The following is a 21,685-nucleotide window of genomic DNA, read 5'->3' on the forward strand; positions in this document are numbered from 1 at the left end:
GTGAAGCTCTCAAATGATCTATTTATAAGCATATGAGACTTCATATTCAAATTTAAAAAGATTCACGTGTCAAAGACAACATCATTCATTTTTTCAAAAAATTCAAATAAAAGGTTCTTCTTTTTCAATTGTCAAAGATAACATCATTCACTTTTTCAAAAAAATCAAACCTAATCTTTTACTTTTGGCATATGATAAAGTGAGCACACTTTCCTTTTTAAAAAATTCAAACCTAATCTTTTACTTTTTGTATATGACAAAATGAACACACTTTACTTTTCAAAATTTTCAAACAAAATCATCTACCTTTTGTATAAATCTAAAAAAGTATCAATCACTTTTGAAAATATTCAAATAAAACATGCACATGTGAAAGATGACAATCAATCATCTTTAATATTTTCAAAGTTCAACCCTTTAATCAAGGCATGCACATGCAAAAAATGACAATAAATCATCTTTCAAAATTTTCAAATTTAATTTTCAAAAATATTCATGCACATGTGGAAAATGTATTTTAATGCTTTATGATAAAATATTAATTTTGAACATTAATCCTAATTTCGAATTTTGAAGAGATTTACAACATTATTCTATAATTTTAATATGAATTTGTTCCCTTCTTGCTCATGCTTGTTTTCTTGATGTGCTTGACTCCATTGTGTAGACAACTTCAGCTTGAGACTTCTTTATTCTTTGAATTCATTTGTTATCATCAAAATCCATGTGTAAATATATAATTACATAAAACTTGAAATCTTAGGTTCAACAATCTCCCCCTTTTTGATGATGACAAATACTTGATAGAACCTGAAACCTGTATTAATACTTAAGCTCACCCTGAGAATGTGCGTTAGTTTTTCAAGTAAAAGTATAAATATAATTCCAAATATATATAATAAGTTTAGCGATTCAAACAATGTTAATGTTCTAGTCTAACACTTCTCCCCCTTTTGGCATTATTAAAAAGGATCCGCAACAAGTAAATGGATCTGAAGAAAACGGTGCGTTAGTAGACACTGTAGATAAATAAATAAATTTCATCTGTTCGTGACCCGACAAGTGTGGCTAGAGATTTGAAAAAATCGTCTGATGTTGTTGACAAACGAGATTGAAGGCTCCGAGTTTCTAAAAAATGTCATTTTCACTTATCGGGAAAAAAATACATTGCTCTTTGACTTGGATGATAGCTTGTCTTATTCTTTATGCTATCTCTATAAAATCAATCCTGAAATTCATCCAATCCGCATCAAGTTTTCATCTAATCTCTATAACTCATCTGCATTCCTTCAACATTCTCGTTTTAAGCCTTCTATTCTTTTCTCAATGGCTCATTCTTCTAACATTTCTCTAGATCCATCCATGAGGCATTATGCATCTAAACCTCCTGTTCTTTCTGCAGTTGCCATTGGTGCCATGTTGCAGCAGGAAAATAATAATCTAACTAATAAGTCAGATTCTGATGCTATTTATGACTTGGTGAGTTTTGAGACTCGCTACTCTTCCTCTATTGTTGCTTTTTCTCAGCGGCTACAAGCCAAAAATCATGAAGTTGAAAAGCTCAAAGAACAAATTGTTGTACTTCAACGAATTGTTCAAGAGTCTCATACAAGGGAAGGAATCATTCGACAGAAGAATAAACAGTTGAAATCTTTATTAGATTCTTCATTCCGCTTGCCGGTTCCCATGGATAAGAATGACATGATATTGTATGAAGAGAATGAGCGTCTCAAACATGAGGCTAAGAATCTCAAGTTTATGTAAAAGTATTTAAAAAATCTATCTCTATTTTTATTGACTCTGGTCTATCTTTTAAGAGATATTCATAGCATGCATCATACCTATTTCTCTTCTGATCATACATAATCTATCTTCTGGTAAAGGTTTTGTGAAAATATCTACTAACTGATTGTGTGTGTTTGTGAACTCTAATATTATATCGCCTTTCTGCACATGATCTCGAAGAAAATGATACCTTATTTCAATATGCTTAGTTCTAGAATGTTGTATTGGGTTCTTTGAAAGATTTATAGCACTTGTATTATCACATTTGATTGGAATGTGATTATACTTGAGTTTAAAATCTTCAAGTTGTTGCTTCATGTAGAGAACTTGAGCACAACAACTACCCGCAGCAACATATTCTGCCTCAGCAGTAGATAGTGCAACAGAATTTTGTTTTTTACTAAACCAGGAAACTAATGCATGACCTAAGAAATGGCATGCTCCACTAGTGCTTTTTCGATCTATTTTACAGCCAGCATAATATGCATCTGTGTAACTGATTAGATCGAAAGATGTGTGCTTAGGGTACCATAACCCTAGGTTAATTGTACCACTAAGATATCTAAGAATGCGCTTAACTGCAATTAAATGTGATTCTTTTGGAGATGATTGAAAGGGTGCACATAAACACACACTAAACATAATATCTGGTCCACTGGCTGTTAAATATAATAAGCTACCAATCATATCTTGATATATCTTCGAGTCAACTGACTTACCGGATTCATCTTTATCAAGTTTAGTTGATGGGCTCATTGGTGTTCCAATTTCCTTAGCATTTTCCATCCCAAACTTTTTCAATAATTCCTTAATATATTTTGATTGATTGATGAATGTCCCACTTTTTGCTTGCTTAATTTGCAATCCGAGAAAGAATGTAAGTTCTCCCATCATGCTCATCTCAAATTCTTCCTGCATAGTCTTAGCAAAAACTTGACACATATTTTCATTAGTAGCACCGAATATTATATCATCAACATAAATCTGAATCAAAAGAATATCATCATTTTCATATTTAATGAAAAGAGTTGTGTCGATTTTTCCTCTTGAAAAACCTTTTTCAATCAAGAAACCACTAAGTCTTTCGTACCAAGCTCTAAGAGCTTGTTTAAGTCCATATAGTGCTTTTGTGAGTTTAAAAACATGATTTGGAGAAATATGATTTTCAAAACTTGGAGGTTGCTCAACATATACCTCTTCATTTATAAAACCATTTAAGAAAGCACTTTTAACATCCATTTGAAAATGTTTGAAATCTTTATAACAAGTATATGCAAGTAGCATTCGAGTAGCTTCTAATCTTGCGACAGGTGCATATATCTCATCATAATCGATTCATTCTTCTTGATTAAAACCTTGGGCTACAAGTCAAGCCTTATTTCTAGTAATGACTCTGGACTCATCTTTCTTGTTTCTAAAAACCCATTTTGTTCCAATAATAGTATGATTTTTGGGTCTAGGAACAAGTGTCCAAACATCATTTCTTTCAAATTGATTTAACTCTTATTGCATAGCTAGAATCCAAGATTCATCAAGAAGTGCGTCATCAATATTTTTGGGTTCAATTTGAGATAGAAAAACAGTATGATTGCAAATATTTCTAAGAGATGATCGAGTACTTACACCTTGTGAAGGTTCTCCCAAAATTTGTTCCACTGGATGATCTTTCACAAATTTTCATTGTTTGGTTGCATCTTGTATTAAATTTTGATGATCTTTCCTGATGGCTCCATGTTGAACTTCCTCTATTGTTTTCTCTTTATTGAGATTGAGACTTTCCGTATTATTTATACCTCCTGTTTCTTCATCAATAGATTTCTTGGAGAGTGAAGAATTAGATTTATCAAATACTACATGCATAGATTCTTGTACAGTCAAAATCTTTTTATTGAATACTTTATAAGCTTTATTATTAGTAGAATACCCGAGAAAGATACCTTCATCAGATTTTGTATCAAATTTGCCTAAATTATCCCTGTCATTCAAAATAAAACATTTGCATCCAAGTACATGAAAGTAACCAATGCTGGACTTTTTCTCATTCCAAAGCTCATAGGGGGTTTTATCTAACTTAGACTTTAGCATAACTCTATTTATAACATAACATGCAGTACTTACCGCTTCGACCCAAAAATAACTAGGCAAGTTATTCTCATTGAGCATTGTTCTTGCCATCTCTTGAAGAGATCTATTTTTCCTCTCTACTACTCCATTTTATTGAGAAGTTCGAGGAGCAGAAAAATTATGCACAAAACCGTTTTCATCACAAAATGTTTCAATATTTTTATTAACAAACTCTTTTCCCCTATCACTTCGGATACTTGAAATAGTATAGCCCTTTTCATTTTGAATTCTCTTGCATAACTTGGTAAAGGCATTATGTGCCTCATCTTTATGAGCAAGAAAGATGACCCAAGTATATCTAGAGAAATCATCAACAATAACAAATGCATAATATTTTCCTTCTAGACTTGCAACTCTATTTGGTCCAAAAAGATCCATGTGTATCAGTTGCAATGGTCTAGTAGTGGAAATATGTTTCTTAGTTTTAAAAGAAGTTTTTGTTTGTTTACCAAATTGACATGCATCACAAATTTTGTCTTTAAGAAAATATGTTTTTGGTAAACCTTTCACAAGATCATTTTTTGAAAGTTTGGAAATAAGTTCCATGTTGGTATGACCTAATCTTCTATGCCATAACCAACTAGTTTCATTTTGAACTGAAAAGCAAATAGCATCTTGTGAGGTAATTTCTTCAAAATCAATTGTATAAACATTATTGTTTCTAAAAGAAATAAAACAAATATTACAATCATGATCATTCAAAATAATGCACTTATCCATTTTGAAAGTAACTGTAAGTCCTTTATCACATAATTGACTTATACTCAAAAGATTATGTTTTAGACCTTAAACAAGTAAAACATCTTCAATTATGAGAGAAGATTCATTACCAATTTTACCTATTCCCATGATCTTCCCTTTCGAGTTGTCTCCAAATGTCACGTGTCCTTATTTTTTAGATCTAAGATCAAAGAACTTAGTCTTGTCTCCCGTCATATGTCTTGAACATCCACTATCTAAAAACCATTTGTTTTTACTTGTGGAAGACTTCATGCATACCTATAAAAACAATTAAAATGATTTTTCTTGGTACCCAAGTTCTTTGGGTCATTTATTTATTAGTATTAGAAGAAACAAGATTTTTAGGTACCCATATAGCCCTAATAGTCATTGTATGATTTCTTCTAATAGGACAAGTATGATAATTATGACCATTTCTATTACAAAAATTGCAAATAGCATGTGACATATATGAAAAACTTGAATGATTATAATAATATCCTTTTTGACAAAATTATTTTTATGAAAAGAATTTTGAATATTAGTCTTTGATGTAGAATGATTATCAAAGAAATTTTTATAAGGTTTGTATTTTTGTTTTGGCATATATTCCAAACCTGCCTTGTCAAAAACACATCTTTGACTATCAAGAAGTTTTTCAAAATTTCTTTTTCCATTTGTAAAGTTTTCAACAATATTTTCTAAATCGGTTTTCTTCTTATTTAATTCAAGATTTTCATCTTTCAAAATGATACTTTCTTTTCTTAAAATTTCAATTTCGTTTGTTAAAAAAGAATTTTTCTTTTTCAAAGCAGTATACTTGATACCCAAATTTTCAAATTCCTCATATACCTCTTCTAAAATATTTTGCAATTCTTCATATGAAGGATCTTCAATGTTATCAAAATTTGTTACCTCAATGTCATCTTTAGCCATAAGACAAAGATTTGCTGATTCTCCATTGCTTGCTTCACTATCTGAACTACTTGAATCATCATCCCATGTAGTTTTCATTGCTTTCTTGCCCTTGTTTCGATCTTTCTTTAGCAGAGGACAATTTGGTTTGATATGATCAGGTTTATTGCATTTATAACAAATTAAAGTGTCATTTTTACCTGAATCTTTCTTGGAAAACTTTTTGAAAGATTTCCTTGGAGGAGTTCTATTTTTGTTCAAGAACCTCTAAATTCTTCTTGTTATCATCGCAACTTCTTCATCTTTATCTTCATTTTCCTCATCTTCATCACTTTCACTTTCATGAGGAACAGATTTAAGTGCTAAGCTCTTCTTTGGCTTTCCTTCTTCTTCTCCTCTTTTCAATGTGTACTCATGGGTGATAAGTGACCCGATGAGTTCATTAACTTCGAGCTTCTTGAGGTCTCTACTTTCAAGAATCGCTGTCACTTTTGATTCCCAGCGTTTTGGTAGAGAGTTGAGAATTTTTCTTACTATCTCCACCTTGGAATAAACTTTGCCAAGAGCTGTCAAGCTTTTTATGATGTTAGTAAAACGAGTGTGCATACTAGAAATAGATTCATCATCATTCATCTTAAACATTTCATATTCATGAGTAAGAATATAAATTTTTGATTCCTTAACTTGCGAAGTTCCTTCATAAGTAACTTCCAAGTTATCCCAAATTTCTTTTGCCGTAGCACAAGTCATTATTCTATTAAACTCATTTCCATTGAGAGCATTAAATAATAAATTCATAGCAGTTAAATTCAAAGTATAAAGTCTATCGTCTTCACGATCAAACTCTTCTTCTTCCTTTTTGACCTTTACTCCATCAACCACTTTTGGAATATAAGGTCCATTTACAATACATTTCCAGATTTCTCGACCTTGAGGCTGAAAGAATATTCTTATTCTAACTTTCCAGAATAAGTAATTATCTCCACAAAAGAGTGGAGGCCGACTGCTAGATTGATCTTCACCAAACGAAGCTGAAATGTTAGCCATAAAATCTTAACTCAAAAGATAGTTAGTCTTATAATAAAGCTCTCAGCTCTGATACCAATTGTTGCCCAGATGACTAACACAAGAGGGGGTTGAATTGATTTGTATTAAAAAAAATAACAATTATAAATCAAATATATAATATAAAATATAAACAAAATATGAAATAATAATAAATATAAAGAGTAAGGGTAAGAGAGAAGCAAACTCAGTATGTTAACGAGGTTTGGCCCCACTACCTACGTCCTCGCCTGAAGCTACCCCTTGAGGATATCCAAATTCACTATTCAACTTCCTTCAGGTGGAGATAGAAACCTATTAGACTTTTGAACAACACCGCTATAAAGGATCCGTGTAGAACACCCTCTACACTTGCAATCACCTTACACATGGTGATTCAACTATTCCCAGTGTAGAATACTTTCTACACACACAAAGGTTATACACACCATTTTTCTGATACAAAAGTTGATAGTGAGTAGGTTATCAGAAAACACTCCTCAATGAGTGAAATAAGAACAATACAGTGCAAACTATATATCTCAAAATGAACAAGGATTAAGGCTCAATGCTTAGAGAAGAGAGAATGAAAGCTTTGAATGAATGTTGTATGCTCTTGATGTTGTGAATGTGAAGCTCTCAAATGATCTATTTATAGGTATATGAGACTTCATATTCAAATTTAAAAAGATTTACATGTCAAAGACAACATCATTCATTTTTTCAAAAAATTCAAATAAAAGGTTCTTCTTTTTCAATTGTCAAAGACAACATCATTCACTTTTTAAAAAAAATCAAACCTAATCTTTTACTTTTGGCATATGATAAAGTGAGCACACTTTCCTTTTTGAAAAATTCAAACCTAATCTTTTACTTTTTGTATATGACAAAATGAGCACACTTTACTTTTCAAATTTTTCAAACAAAATCATCTACCTTTTGTATAAATCTAAAAAAGCATCAATCACTTTTGAAAATATTCAAATAAAACATGCACATGTGAAAGATGACAATCAATCATCTTTAATATTTTCAAAATTCAACCCTTTAATCAAGGCATGCACATGCAAAAGATGCAAATCAATCATCTTTCAAAATTTTCAAAAATATTCATGCACATGTGGAAAATGTATTTTAATGCTTTATGATAAAATATTAATTTTGAGCATTAATCCTAATTTTGAATTTTGTAGAGATTTACAATATTACTCTATAATTTTAATGTGAATTTGTTCCTTTCTTGCTCATGCTTGTTTTCTTGATGTGCTTGACTCCATTGTGTAGACAACTTGAGCTTGAGACTTCTTTATTCTTTGAATTCATTTGTTATCATCAAAATCCATGTGTAAATATATAATTACATAAAATTTGAAATTTTGGGTTCAATAGTTACATAACACAACAGACTGAAAGAATTAACACCCACCATAAAGACATCTCGTGGCTTTCAATATATATATATAGAGTAATCAACATTCTAAAAAATATAGAAATATTTTTCTGTTTATATAGCTTCTGACCTTTGTAGAAGTATTGGGCTATAGCCCATAATAACATATCCAACTGCAACACCCAGACCCTTTGACAGGCATACCTGGTTCACAAATTTAAATGAGACAAAAGCATTGGCAATATGTGGTCTAATAAATAATGAACTTCAGAATTAAGTTGCAAGTAATATCAATAAGTGATGGCATTGAAAACTTGTAGAATAAAAAGATCTAAGAATGCCCAGACAAGCCAAAACAGAATAATATACTTACAGTTACAGATGGTTTGTCAGAAGCTCCAAAGTTCACACCATCAAGAACAAAAAATTAAGTTGCTGAAATTGAAGGAAAATGGTTACCTTAAGAAGAAAAAAATGTAGAGGTTAAGTTAAATGGATAAACTAGAAATAAAAAATCATAAATTAACAAATAAAAGCATTTATCTTCGATGTCAACATCTTCTACATGCTCCTTCACCTCCCAAGAACTAAGCAGTTCACAACTCAACCAATTTTGCGTGCAGATTAGTGTTTGGATAGTCTCTGGCGCTAATGAGTTTTGGTATGGATCTATTACACGTCTACCGATACTGAATGCAGACTCGGATGCAATGATGGAAATAAGGATGACCAATATATCACGTGCGATCTCCTCAAGGATAGATATCTAAATGAGTTCCTCTTCCACTAATCCAAAATCTCAAACCCAGATACTTTTGGTTCAATTACATCTGATAAATACTTATCTAAGTCTGAGCTAAATACAGAATTGTTTTGCCCCTCAAGATATCGATCTAGAGATATATCAAAATCTTCATATTCCAAGTCGTCACCAATAATACTTGAGGAACTTGAAACTTGTGGCATATTTGATCTTACACTATCTAGCCTATAAAACTTGTGGTATTGCTCAATTAAACGATTCATGAGCAATATTATATTGGCCTCAATTCTATCTCCGCATTCATCCCCTTTGCACTTTTTTAATCAATATGATAAGGTTGTAATCTTATATTGAAGGTCAAGGACAAAAGTTACATAAACAATCATGTTAATCTTATTCATGCTCTCCCAATATTTATCAAACTTAAGTTTCATATTATACGTCATCTTCCTCAACATATCATCCCCACTTTAATCAATTTTGTTCAAATTGTGCTTAATTGTAAAAATTTGTTGAAATAGCATATTAGATGTTATGTAAGATAAGCCGGAAATTTTCAAAATGGCATCATAAAAAACTTTTAGAAACTTAATAAAAACACGAGCCCCTTGCCAATCTTTAAATGGAGGCGCTGCAAGCTGTGACTCCCTCACTCTCATTAGCACAAAAGTTTTTTCATATTTTTCAGCAATACTAAGCATTAGATATGTGGAGTTCCATCTAGTGAGAACATCTAGACACACAATTTTTTCACATACAATATTCAGCTCATTTGCACATGTTTTAAACATATCAAGCCTTGCTGGTGATGACCTCACAAATCTTATTGTTTCTCTAATCTTATTTATAGCATTATATATAATTTTTAAACCATCACATACAATGAGATTTAAAATATGTGCAGCACATCACACATGTATAAACTCGCCTTCCAAAATTGTAAACTCATTTTCTCTTATATTTCTCCTCACATGATCAATAGCGACATCATTAGAGGTTATCCACAGTGATTGTACAAAAGCGGTTAATCTCCCAATCCATCAAGCAAGACTCTAACATTCAAGCAATGGTCTCACCTCTATGATTAGGAATCTTGGAAAACATTATGATTTTGTTGTGTAATACCCAACTTTGATCAACATAATGACACGTGACACAAATATAATTCTTGTTTTGCACCGATGTTCATATATCGGTGGTCAAACAAACTCTTTGATTGCACAACAAAGTTTTCAACTTTTGCTTCTCCTCCTTGTATAAACCAATACGCTGTTTTTGGAAGGTGGTTCGGGATGACAAGTTGTGTCTAGGCTCTAAATAACCCAAGAGTTTAACAAATGCTAGATGCTCTATAACCTTCACTGACAATTCACACTGTATAAACAAATTAGAATTCATTGTCATTAATTTTTCATGATCATATTGTCCTTACATTTGAGAACTAGATCTTCTACTATCCATTCTAACATTTGAGAACTAGATCTTCTACTATCCATTCTAACTCTAGTGTGTGATGGTAATTTATTCTTCTCAAGATTTTTATCCTGTCTAATGGGAGACTCTGGACAATAATATCTTGGATGGTGTGACATTGATGAAGTACTATTTTTATAATGGCATCCATAAACCTTTAAACAATAATTGCATTGAGCTTTAGGTGTAATGAGATCAACATGTTTAATCTTTATAAAATGATTTCATACATGAGATTGGTTGGTAGCTTTCTTAGCTCTATTTGACTTTGCGGGGAGAGATGGTGCTGGCCTGGGGTTTGGGGTATTCATGAAGGAAGGCACTAAAGGACTGATGTCTTCCTCCATGTCTAATGAAATATGAGCTGAATTAGAACCACCAACACTATTACTAAAATTACATTTCATCTGTTTTAAGCATAAGAAAAAAAATATATAATAAAAATTAAATCAACAACAATAGAAATATATATATTTATATATATATATATATATATATATATATATATATATATCCAAACAAATACAAAAAATGATATGAATTAACCAAAGGCAGCTTGGAAATGAAAAGATGATAGAATATGTGCATAAGATTAAATTGCACTTACAGGTTGTGATTGCACACCCCATAAGCACTGTATATAAACACTGTACTAACTCATCATGTGAAGATTAAAAACTACTTGGTACGTGTGATGTGAATGGGTGGCTAAGCAGTAAGCTGTTATAGGCTTGTAACAAATTTTGTATTGAAGTGTTTTAATTACAGAGTAGCTTTGACAGGTCTCTGTTTGTATGAGGGTCATAATTAAATCGGTCAAATTATGCAACTTTAATTCCTATGTAATGTTCATGGATTTGTGTACAATATATATATATATATATATATTTATTGTTTTTCTTTTGCTGAGCAGTACTCTTTGTATTTAATTTCAATAGAAAATTAAACCTGATCATGCTCCAAACCCACAAAAGTCCAACGAGTATTAATGAGCTCTTCTTTAGATTTTCTTTGTATATGAAATGCCCATCATTCATTTAGCAAAATACTTCACCAGTACGTGTTTGGACATATTTTGTCGAGCAGGCCAGGCTCTGGGTCCTTGGGTTTGTGCGAGGTTAATTAGGCAAACAAAGTTTCCTTAGTATCACCCTTCATCATCACCTCAAGTTGGGAAGAAAGTCAGTCTTATACTACAAGTGGAAATGATAAATTGAGGAGATTTCGCATCTTAAAGGAAGTAGATTTATTCGCAGGTGTTTTGTGATTTATTCGCACACATAAAAGGATTTACTACATCACATCACCTATTACAAACGGGTTCATTATACCAGTAGGTATTTTACTTTATCAAATGATGGGTGCGAGACCAAAAGCAGAAAAAATCATAATATGAACCACAAAATACTAAACCCAGAATATCAAACACAAACCCAGACAGATCCAAGCGAAAATCAAACACAAACTCAGACAGGCCCAAGCGAAAATCAAACACAAATCTAGAAAAAAGAAATCCAACTAAACCGAGAGAGAGAGAGAGTAACATACAGTAGGTTTCACAATTGCAATGTCACGGCTACGGTTTTGGATTCAAGAAACTTGAGAGTTGAAATAAGATAGACGAGAGTTGAGACGAGAGACGAGAGCTGAAAGAAGATTGATTGACTAAAGAGGATTCGAGAGACTTGAGAGTTGAGAGATGAGCGGCGAGAGATGAGAGACACTGAGACGTAGTTAAGAGGGGGAATGAAAAGTGAAGAGGATTTGAGACGTCTCTCGATAGCGATGGATTCAATCTAGCAACGGTATCGTTTTCGAGGGAGGAAAAAAAAAGCGGATGCGTAATTCGGGTGGTTATCTGCCTAGATTCACCCAGATTCTGGATTTTCAGACTGGACCAGAAAAAAATCTGATCCAAATGAACTCCCCTACTTCTTATTTTGTTTATATTTTATATTGTGTATTTGATTTATAATTTTTATTTTTTAAATACAACGTAATTCACCACTCTTTTATGTTAGTCATCTAGGCATCATATATATATTGATTGTGATGTCCCCAAATTTCACGTACGGACACGTAAAAATCGAGACTTCGGGATGATGATAACATGGGTCACCATCCTATCGTCAAGTGCCAAGTGTGTGTATATGCAACAAGTGTGCAATTAAAAACACGCAGCAGATAACAAAAGTTTCATAACTAAGTACCAGAATTTTTCTTTGTTTAATACAAACCTATTCAAAACATACATAATAAAATATTACAAGCCACGAATATCTTTTCAAACCAAACTACAAGGCATAAACTCCAAATCAATACTCCGGCAGAGCCGCCTCCTCGGGCTCAGCCTCCTCCTCCTCCTCGACCTCTGCATCAAAATCTACGGTACCAAAATGGTGCTGCAGGTAAGTAAAGATCCAAACGCCACAAGATAAAAACATATTAAACTCAACAATATGCATGAAAGAATACCAAATGCACATATTCTATAATATCACATTTTTTCCACGCACGCTAAAAATTCCATTTGGCCCAAAAAACGTATTACTTTCCAACTCAGGCCAAAAGTCTCATTTGGCCCAAATCCAACTCAATTCAATAACCAATTAATTCGAATGCACCATGACCTCCCCTAGGGGTCATTCGCACACCCTGGCTCCCATCGTCACACCACGAGTAATGACCATGTGTGTGACTTTGTAATGAGCGATGCCTAGTTCTGCGTCCCGCGCTTATGTAGCCAAGCATCCTCTAGCCCTCGCCAGCGAAGGGTCACGGAGTCGGTACGAGAGCGTTACCATCCCGCCTGCTCCCGTTGTCGCCCAACGACAACCCAGGGAACGTTATTCAGTATATTATGCTCCCAAGTGACTAGAGGAGCTCCACCGAGATAATACCCCATCTCGGCTTGGGGTTGTGATACACACGCACCCGAAAATCTTTTTATACAAATAACACCGATTTTTCTCAATTTAATAAATGCACATGAATGCATCATGAAATACACACCCCAAGATACAAATCATCCAACCAATCACAAAATCAACAATAACAAACAACTCCATCCTCAATCCATCCGACCCCCGACTCCTTGGACTCAGTCCAGAATTAACCAACCAGTCAAATAATTAATTGTAAGAGAAATAATATATTTAAATCTAAAATAGAGTTTAAAACAATACTTACAGCGCTATAAGGTATTTTTCGAAGGATCACGACGTTGCAAACGGCCGAGAAAAAGCAAAGTAACAGTGTAAAATACACTGTGGTCGTGGGTTGTAAAATACCCACTTTTGAACGGAGAAAAACCAAGATTTGAAATTGATAGGGAATGACCTAGAGATGTTTATGAAGTTAATGGAAGTGAGTTTTAGCCGTGGGTGGTTGTGGAAATGGCGGTGGAAGCGAGAAAAGGACAAATCGGAGTTGAGCTCGTGGGAGCTGCTTCGGCAACGGATCGAGGTCGGAAATGGGTGGGTTAGGATGGCAAGAGGTAGGGGATGAAATGGTGAAAAGATGGTGGCCGAAGGTGGAGCGATAGCGGCGAAAATGGCCAAAAGCCGTGTGGCTTAGATGGGCTCTAGGTGGCTAACGACGGCACGGGAGGGGCTGATTTTTGGTGGAGAGGTGGGCCGGCCGGAGGGGAGTTGACCGGTGGGGGCGGTGCAGGTCACGGCGGTCAGACGGTGGTGGTTTGGGCTGCACAAGTCTGATGGCGTTAGAGGAGAGAGAAAGAGAGACGTAGCGCACGCGGGGAGGAGAGGAAAAAGAAGAAGAAAGAAAAGAAAGAAAAAAGAAAAGAAGAAAAAGAGAAAGAAAAAAGGAAAAGGGTAAAAGAAAAAGAGAAAAGAAAAGATGGAGAAAGAAATGAGGTCCAATCTTCACTTCCAGAGTTCAAAAACTGATCCGACGAAAACAATTTTAAAAACCATAAAATGACTAAAACAAATTAAACACCACATCAAACTAAAATAAAACCAATTAAAATACTATAATTTAAAATAAAAGAACTAATATATTAATTAAAAAACTCTTTCAGTAAAAATACACGTAAAAAAGGAATATTACATTGATTATTGTAATTTTAAAAAAATATAAATAAATAATGACCAAAATACTATGATCAGTTTCAGATCTCGTGCCTCATTGCCTAATATATATACGTTAATAATTATAAAATTTCATGCTAAATTAAGATAAAACCATATCTTCTTGTTGTTAACTTCTTTTGTAGCAATTATTACTTTAATTTTTGTTTATCTAAATATTTAGACACACTTTTATTTTTACACTTTTGTTTTTCTTTTTGTACAAAGAGAATACACATTCGTGAACAACACCACATAATACGATCCATTTCAAATTATTTATGTAAATGTGCTGAATAGGTTCGAAATTAACCAGTTTGACCCGATTAAATTTATCATAATTGTATATAAATTTTAAAATCACAATATTTATAAAAATTATAAAGTTAAATACAAGTCTAAAATTACAATTCAAATAATAAAAATATTGAAATTAAATTTCTAACAACTTTACTTTTAAGTATCAGGGTATAATTATAACTTTAACTTTCTTAACGTGTCATAATGGGTTATAACGTGTCATAACGGGTTGACTCGTTATCAACCCGTTAAGTAATCGTATCTTAACGGGTCAATCTGTTTTGACCCGAACCCATTAAGACTCAACCCTAACCTGCTATTATCGTGTCGTGTTCGTATTGGGTTAACGGGTAATGTAAAATATTGCCACTCCTAAAAAATCCTCAAGAAGGTTGGTGGGGCTTCATCTAAAAACACTCTGATGCAAGTCAGTGAAAGGAAACAACAGTCAAATTATCTTCCTCAATTATCAAAAATTACCTTGTATATATAGACCTACTTGCGATACTTATCTTATCTAAGATTTATCGGTGCAGATCATTACTTGATATTTTGAACAATCATATTACTTCCTGATGTCGTTATCTTTCCGTAAAAGATAGTGAGAGACGCATTTTCTCTTAAACTCTTCTTACTTATTTCATTGCGGCCCCTGGATCTGCCCTCTGGATTTTTGTAATATAATGGGCTTCTTTTGATGTCTCGAACATTTTGATCCGAATAGTCCCTCCATCCACCTAAAATCTTTATGAAAAAATTTATTTATTTTAATATTAAGCCTCACTTTTCTTTTTAATGCTACCGTGCCATAAAATTGTATCTATCAATAAAAATTTCATTAGTAAAATAAGGGTGATACTACTACACCCACAAGAGGAGAATCCTTACGCAACGGCAAAACTTTACGTACTAAAATATCTTTAAAAAATTATCATGGGATATTGCGGATTGTAAGAATACTTAAAACAAAATATAAGAAAATTATTTATACAGTCTTTCATAAAAGAAGGATATACGTTGAATTTATGCAAAAAAAATTATTTTTTTTATGATGGATCTTAATTTTAAATAGATTACACAAGACTTATATACTTTAGAATTATATGTAATAATTGAAAAGTTTTTAATACTCCTTTTATCACATCTTAATAGTAAATAATAATTATTATATAATTTCGAAATATGAAGAAATATATTAAAGAATTTCATGTTGTTCGAAACTAAAAAATCAAATAATTTTGCCATGTCCTGAACTTGGACTTGAAGGCCCAAAATAGAGAGGATCCAGATCCATCGAGCCATCGAGTCATCGACAACCACCGAAATCAAATCCACCAACCTCATCTCGCCCTCTCACTTCTCGATCTCACGCTCGCAGAGGAGGGAGAGGGAAAGTAGAGAACCATGCAGACCCGCTTCAAAGCCATTGCCACGATCGGTAGACTCTTCTCCACCACCGCCACCGAATTCCCCAAGACCCTTGAGGGTCTCCGGGCCCGCCTCGCGCTCGAATCCCCGACCCTCTCTGACTTCGCCTACTCCGTTGAGGTTGGCACCAAGAAGAAACCCCTCCCCAAGCCCAAGTGGATGAAGGAGTCCGTCCCCGGTGGTCAAAAGTATGTTCAGATTAAGAAGAAGCTCCGCGAGCTCAACCTCCACACTGTCTGTGAGGAGGCCCGCTGCCCAAATCTCGGCGAGTGCTGGTCCGGCGGCGAAACTGGCACCGCCACCGCCACCATCATGATCCTCGGCGATACCTGCACTCGCGGTTGCCGGTGAAGTGATCAATAAACATTAATTTATTAATTGTTTTCATGATTGAATTCATTGATTGCAAAGGGCGGGACTTGATAAAGAAAGAATGTCATATTTTTTTGGTGTTGTGACTAAATTCTGACGGGTTTGGTGAACTCGTTGAATATTTTTCAGGTTTTGCAACGTGAAGACGTCGCGTACGCCTCCGCCTCCTGACCCGGATGAGCCGGGCAATGTGGCCGAGGCGATTGCGTCGTGGGGTTTGGATTATGTGGTAATCACGAGTGTGGACCGGGACGATTTGCCCGACCAAGGTAGTGGGCATTTTTCTGAGACGGTGCAAAAGTTGAAGGCGCTGAAGCCGAGTATGTTGATAGAGGCTTTGGGTATGGGACCTATTGGATTTTTCATTGTGTGAGAATTAATGAATGAGTTTATAGACGCCAGAATTCAAATTGTGATAAAGTATTGCTAGATGTTAGCAAGAAGAAAAAAATTGTTCTTCATTTAATACCTATAAAAAAGAAGAAGAAGAAATACCTATAAAAAAAAAAAAAAAAGATGTTAGCAAGAAAAGCAATAAATTGTTCTTCATTTAATGTAAGTCTACAGTTTTAATAGACATCAAGGGTAATGCAGCACAAGCTTGGTGATGTTTTGCCCGTTTCTGTGATTGCTATCGAAGTCTGCCCGGATGGCAAGAACTGGCATGACTTTAATTTAGTAACGTTTTTCTAAACTTTAATTTAGTGACTGTCTTTTGTTCAGCAGTTGGAATAATTCGGTGCGAGGGAAAATGTGGTTCATAAGCCATGCAAGCTCTTTAATTAGCTTGTTGTGCTATCTCCATTGATGGTTCCAGAGCTTCTACTAGTTGGTCGCTTAATTTTTATGTTTAAATTACCTATCAATTTTTTTTTTTATATGTTTAAATTTGTGCATATGGCAGCTCATTTACCCTAGTTGCTGGTTTATAGAGAGGCGTATGAGTACCCTGTTTAGAAGCTTTGTATATATCATACATATCCGTGTAATAGGTGGTTGTATTTGGATTATATGTGATTTGATTCTGCTTATATTTAGAAGGTTTGGTTAGATTATGAAGGTATCTTTAAGTTCTTTTATGTCTCTAGCCGTTTTTAATGTATTTGTTCGTTCTGTAATGTTGCTTGCTCTATTTTGGTTCTGTAGTTCCGGATTTTCGAGGAGATCCTGGCTGTGTAGAGAAGGTTGCAAAATCAGGGCTAGATGTCTTTGCTCATAACATTGAGACAGTTGAAGAGCTTCAGAGTTCTGTGAGGGATCGCCGTGCTAACTTCAAACAATCTTTGGATGTCTTAGTGACGGCCAAGTACAGCGCTCCTGCTGGGACACTTACCAAGACCTCAATAATGTTAGGCTGTGGAGAGACACCCGATCAGGTTGTGAGAACTATGGAGAAGGTGAGAGCAGCAGGTGTTGATGTGATGACATTTGGTCAATATATGAGACCGTCAAAGCGACATATGCCAGTGTCTGAATACATTACACCTGAGGCTTTTGAGAAGTATCAGACTCTTGGCATGGAGATGGTATGCTTCCATTTTTTCCCTTGAAAACTTTGGTGATGGAAAATTTATTTCATTCTATGTATATATGCATGACTTGTTTGGTCAACTTCATTGTAGTTTTGCTTGACAATCTGTCTTTGAAGTTCGTAATTTTTATATTTTGTTGTGTTATACTTCTCATGCAAGTGATTGTGATAAGTGGAATTGGGATTGGCAAGTGCTACACCATTTGCTCTTCTCTCTCCCTCATTTGCATAGTGGTGCTGGGGTGAGTTGTATAAACTAGACGTCTAGAGTTGAATTTGGGAGAATATCCTTTTTGAATTACCCGAGGTGCACTTGCTAGAAACTCTTTGCCGAGAATCTGTGCATCCCCTGAATTAGTTGGGACTTCTGCATACACCTGGTACCAATTAAAAAAAAAACACTTCAGCCGTCCCCCTTACAACAGCCCCTTTAATGTGATGATAATTGTAGCAGTTTGTTAGGATGCTTTGAATTTTCCAGTTTCTTGATTTTCATTAAGAACTACAGGATCGTAATGCTTTGTAGCATATGTGGGTGTCTGGGCCAATTTGCGCGCACCTCGACTAATCCCACGGAGAATTGAAGTTAACGGCCAATTAAACCTCTAGCGGCCCTAAGGGGACTTGAATTGGTGACCATTAGGGAGCAAACCTAAGGCCTGACCAACTGAGCTACTCCTCAGGGTTTACATATCAACGATTATCTTCAGACAACATGTATTGTAGTAGGCCTCGTTTGGTTTTACAAATGGTCTCAACCCATCTCATTTTGTCCCGTTTCATCTCAACATCCAAACACAATTCAAACACAAATATTTTTCAATTTCAAATTTTTAAATTTTCAATTTTTTCATCTAATCAGTACAACTTTCCCAAACTTCCAAACAAAACACAAAAAACAATTAAATTTTTTCAAATGCCAAAATAAAAATAATATTAAAAAATTATGTGCTAACAATATTTTAATTTTATAACATTTTTATTTAACTTTTTCTCACTTATTTTTCAAAACCTCATAAAACATCTTAACTCAAATCATTTCACTACTATTCACATATTTCTCATTTCATCTCATCTCATCCGTGTAAGCAAACGAGGCCTAAAGGGATATGATTTCCTCTTATTTTTTAAATACTTGAGATATTCTCAATCTACAGTTAAAAATAATACCATAAGAATAATAAATACAAAGTTAACAAGTTTATATGAGCTTTTTGCAAATTGAATCGAGTTTTTAAGAATTATGTTTTTTATATGGGCACAAAGGGTTCTGCTTTGGAGAAGTTTTCCGACATTAAAAAAAAAAAAAGGCTTATTTAATAAACTAACGGAGCCAGATTCAAGTTTGGTTGAACCATTCCTGAACAACCTATTGAGTAGTTTTGCTTACTTACAGCCCTAGATGAAAAAGATTGTTACTCCAACCTTTCTTTAGCTGGCTTGAATCTAATAGAAGTCTGTAATCTTGGTCACTGTCCATTGGGCAGAAGATGCACTTTCTCCATCCTAAACGTGATTGGGTTTGGCTACAGAATTCATGCCACCCATTCTGCAACTCAATTGTATTATCATCAGAAAGATTGGCAATTAGCTGACTTACATCCTTCTCAATCCTCCCTCCACTCCTTCCAAGGGATCTTTCACATAATTTTTCTTACTTCTGGTCCATATACAAGTCTATTTTTTCAACTGTTTAGCCAAATAGCTTCTCAGGCTTTTTAGTAAATGGCCCCCCAATATATGCCTGTGCATGTGTTTGTAGGTATGTTCGCTTGGCAGGTTTAGTTGAACCCAAATTTCACCTTTGGCATTGACGTGATTCTATCTCTATGTTGTGATCGGATCGCATTAGGCTGCCATAGTTTTTCCCCCCTGCACCAAATAAAACCTTTCAGTATCTTTAAATGGAGCGGCCGATATAGAAATTTTATGGTGGCCATGATTATTATTAGCAGTATATTCTGAATAGTTCTATTGTGATTGTGCAATCCTACATCTATATGCTCTTCTGTTGTTGTTCCAAATGGGCAGGATGTAAACATTTATTTTATGGAGAAATGTACCCTCGTTCAAATTTTCAATATGATCCGACAGCATTATTTATACTCGAGTAATGACTAACATGCATCCCTTTTGGTATGCTCCTGAAACTATTAAGACATCTGACTCCATGTTTATACCTTCTGATTGCATAAAATATATATAGATTTCCTATTGGTCGTGTGTTATATATATTATCAAGCATCATCCCTCTCTTTTTCATGCATAAAAGTTGACTGATGTCTTTTACTGTGATTGTATAGTTATAATAAAATGTATGCTTTGGATGGACAGGGGTTTCGATATGTTGCATCTGGTCCGATGGTCAGATCTTCCTACAAAGCAGGTGAATTCTACATCAAATCTATGATTGAATCCGATCGTGCTGCTGCTGCTTCACAGTCTGTTTCATGTTGAGTGTTTTTTCCTTCATTACGTTGAATATCGTAAATTCATCACTTCCGGTGTATGATTTAAGTGATGATTTACCTGGCTTAAGCTCAATCTGCTTAGTACCCATATAAAGTGGAATAGACGGGAATAAATTAGACGAGAAGGCTTTTCTCCTGGGTGCCAAATTCTTTGTGTAAAAGTATTGGATTGTGTGGACACTCAAGTCACACTGAAGTCTCAACCTGGTGTTGTTGTGCACCCAATTTATTGTAATTATTCAATTTTGTTCTGCTGCTCTTTCTTTGCCGATTTCGATTTTTATAGTTGCTGTAGATTTAGTTCGTACTAGCACAAATTTTTCAAGAAACCTCTATCTCTAGAAACCATGAGAACAGATCATACCTGTGGTCCCATTACCCCTCCCTTATACTTCTTTTTTCAATTTCTTTAAATTATCTTGTACTGTACTTGCTAATACGGGATGATTGTCGAAGGCTCGAAGCCCCCATTTCCCCTTCTATATTTTGATTGATTTTCAATATATTTATTTTGTTTAAAAATAAATTTCTGCTCATTGTCTAAAACCTTGTACTTATAAAAGAATATATATATATGTTTGTACCTTGCATTTTGGTGTAGTTGATGGTAATGAAAAATGAGATATACACATCAGTTTTCATAACATTTTACACAATAATGTTTTAAAAGGAGGGGTATTTTTGTAAACTATCTTATCAAAGTAACATTATTTAATCAAAACACTCTTATTTTATAGGAAAAATATAGTTGCAAGCAATTTTGCGCACGTATTCATTTTATGTGATTAGTTAAAAAGTATATTTTATTAAAAATAGTATCAATTTAAATTTTAAATATGAAGATAGTAATATTGGTATGTAAATTGGTATATAAATTCGTTTGTATATAGTGAAATTTTATTTTATATTATATATTATGAAATATGTTGTGAAATGTGTCGTCAATCTATGATGGTAATACATAGCATGCCAAAAGCGTATAGCTCGGCTGGCATAAAGTACTTCGTCCATAACTTTGTGTGTTGTAATCATCCTAGGTGGGCAGTGTTTATTAGCTTTAAGGTGTTGCCAGACTGGTTGGGGTCCTTCCCTCGACTACCCACGGGCAGATTCTAAGATTCTGCACTGTGAGGGCTATAAGCCCTGCGCATTTATAATCTTGAAAAATCAGGTGGTCCGTGTCTAGGACCTCTAGGTTCCCTCGTTTCAGGCATACGGGACGATGATGGTCCTTGGATCACCACCAAGTTTTCTCTACTTTTGCAGTGGTTTGCTTGC

At 34.3% G+C, this 21,685-nt stretch overlaps 1 protein-coding gene across 2 annotated transcripts; it reads left to right on the forward strand.

Moving 5' to 3' along the window:
* Nucleotides 1-15,908: 15,908 nt before the first annotated feature.
* Nucleotides 15,909-20,650, forward strand: LOC122303939 (lipoyl synthase 2, mitochondrial). Of its 2 annotated transcripts, none has more exons than XM_043115935.1 (4): nucleotides 15,909-16,380; nucleotides 16,535-16,725; nucleotides 17,552-17,931; nucleotides 20,271-20,650. In XM_043115935.1, the coding sequence occupies exons 1-4, from the start codon at nucleotides 16,010-16,012 to the stop codon at nucleotides 20,391-20,393; spliced, it is 1,065 nt and encodes a 354-aa protein (XP_042971869.1). In that variant the 5' UTR covers nucleotides 15,909-16,009; the 3' UTR covers nucleotides 20,394-20,650. The 2 variants fall into 2 exon arrangements, with proteins under 2 accessions (XP_042971869.1, XP_042971868.1); XM_043115934.1 differs by having other exon boundaries at nucleotides 15,913-16,380; nucleotides 16,535-16,746.
* Nucleotides 20,651-21,685: the final 1,035 nt, after the last annotated feature.

The sequence above is a fragment of the Carya illinoinensis genome, chromosome 3 (genome assembly GCF_018687715.1).
Source record: "Carya illinoinensis cultivar Pawnee chromosome 3, C.illinoinensisPawnee_v1, whole genome shotgun sequence".
Lineage (NCBI taxonomy): Eukaryota > Viridiplantae > Streptophyta > Magnoliopsida > Fagales > Juglandaceae > Carya > Carya illinoinensis.

Bases quoted from the DNA above. Each gene is read 5' to 3' on its own strand.
- LOC122303939 (XM_043115934.1), top strand. From the start codon at position 16,010: ATGCAGACCCGCTTCAAAGCCATTGCCACGATCGGTAGACTCTTCTCC. The intron at 16,381-16,534 runs GTGAAGTGATCA...AATATTTTTCAG, and splicing joins ACCTGCACTCGCGGTTGCCG to GTTTTGCAACGTGAAGACGT. The intron at 16,747-17,551 runs GTATGGGACCTA...TTGGTTCTGTAG, and splicing joins TATGTTGATAGAGGCTTTGG to TTCCGGATTTTCGAGGAGAT.